The following is a 1,731-nucleotide window of genomic DNA, read 5'->3' as shown; positions in this document are numbered from 1 at the left end:
TATCCCGGTCGGGGTATATCTATGCATGCAGCCGTCACATTTCGCCTATGCTCAAAGATCCTCCCTTGGCAGATTCTTCAGCTGCGCCTTGTGCAGCGCCTCTAGCTGCTTAAGCACCCCCACACTCCAGTGTCCCTTGTTTCCAGTGTGCCTGTCCTTGATCACCCGTACGGCCTCAATCCACTGTTCATCTGAAGCCCTCGTGGCCCTCCTCTTACCCGCGTCCGTCTCGGCCGCTCTGAAAGTCGGCCAGATGCCCTTGGTCGCGCCGAACTCCTCCTCCAGGAAAGTATCCAGCAGCAGGTGCGCCACCTTGCGCTGAGCGCCTTCCCACTCATTGCCCGCCGCCCACTTCTCGCCGCCCGGCTTCAGAACCTCTAGCAGGCGATCCATGCCCTGGTTGGCGAGGAAGTCATCCCGCACGACCGGGCTCCGCAGCAGACCGTGCAGAGCATTGACGCGCGCCTTGGCTCGCGCCGCGGCGAGGGCAAGCTCACCAACCATCAGCGGCTCGCCCGGCACGAACGGCGCGTACATCTTCTCGCGCAGCGTGACGCCGTCGCCCTCACCGCCCTGGGGCGCGTTACACTTTGCGTCGAGGAAGCCGAGCCAGGCGTTGCCGACGAGCTCGGTGGCGTCCGGGTTGTTTTGTAGCGCGGCGGCTATGATGGTCGCGGCGCGCTGGTCCCGCGGCGCCAGATCCTCGGTCGTCGCCTGCGAGGGGCTGGCCATGAGACAAAGGAGGGCGTGGACGGTCTCTGGGTTCTCGGCGATTTTGTCGCCATAGTACATGTCGTGCGAGATTTCTTCGAGGAACTCGAGCGCCTCGTCAAAGGGAAGGTCGGCGCCGCCGGGGCCCTTTTTGATGAAGTCGAGATGCGTATAGAACTGCGGCGACTCCTCCTTGGGCGGCTTCACCTGGCCAAAGGCCTGTAGACGGGGGCGGCAAGGGATCGGCGGCGCCTCCTCTGACTCTCCCTCCTCGGGTTCGACGACGATCATGCTCGAATCGACGGGGAGACCTTCAAGGGCGGGGTTCTCCTCGTCTGGGACGTTGATCTTGGCTTCTTTGCGGCCGGTAGTCATGTCCATTCTGATGTGCAGGCCGTTGGGGATGTCCTGGTCATCGCGGATAACCTGGAATTCGTGCGTCGCTTGGAAGACCTTGGGATAACATTCTGCCGGGTTGTCCGTGTGACATATCAGCTCGCCCTCGACTGGTGGTGACGGTCGCGCGTCTGGCGCCCGAGCAGATGTGAGAGGAACGAGGAGGACGAGGCTGAGGATGACGAAGAAAAAAGACAACGTCAACGACGCGCCACGCGCTCGATTTGACCTCGCCATGGCTTATAGTTTGTAGAGGATTACTCGACAGAGGTTATGCGCGAGAATCAGTGATGGGTTTTCGTGATACTTGAATGCTTCGAGGCCAATGAGACGCTTCGCTGTCTTGAGACAAGCACAGGCGCAGCTCATGAAGTTGTTGGAGATGGTAAATGAGGAACAAAAATGCCTTCGGTGAGAACGTTTGATCAGTCCAGTGACCGGTTTATAAGATTGTAAAAGAATGAGTCAAAGTGTAAAGGACAGTTCACTGTCGCCCCAATCGAAGTCCCTAGAAGCCCGTCTCGGGCATCTGGACAACTTGTCTCCATCGTAGGAGCGAAGCCCAGCATTATAATTCGGCAGCCTGCTATTGGCCATGACAACCGCGCGTATCCGCGTCTAGAA

At 59.3% G+C, this 1,731-nt stretch overlaps 1 protein-coding gene across 1 annotated transcript; it reads right to left on the bottom strand.

Annotated features, from left to right (window-relative positions):
* Window positions 1-51: 51 nt before the first annotated feature.
* On the bottom strand, window positions 52-1,344 carry VDBG_06160 (nucleotide exchange factor SIL1; the record flags this gene model as incomplete). The annotated part of the gene is made up of 1 exon (XM_003003672.1): window positions 52-1,344. One exon carries the CDS (start codon window positions 1,342-1,344, stop codon window positions 52-54), a length of 1,293 nt encoding a protein of 430 aa, XP_003003718.1.
* Between the last annotated feature and the right edge of the window lie 387 nt (window positions 1,345-1,731).

The sequence above is a fragment of the Verticillium alfalfae genome, genomic scaffold (assembly GCF_000150825.1).
Source record: "Verticillium alfalfae VaMs.102 supercont1.7 genomic scaffold, whole genome shotgun sequence".
Lineage (NCBI taxonomy): Eukaryota > Fungi > Ascomycota > Sordariomycetes > Glomerellales > Plectosphaerellaceae > Verticillium > Verticillium alfalfae.
The sequence above is the reverse complement of the archived record's forward strand: the minus strand, read 5'-3'. Positions and strand labels throughout refer to the sequence as shown.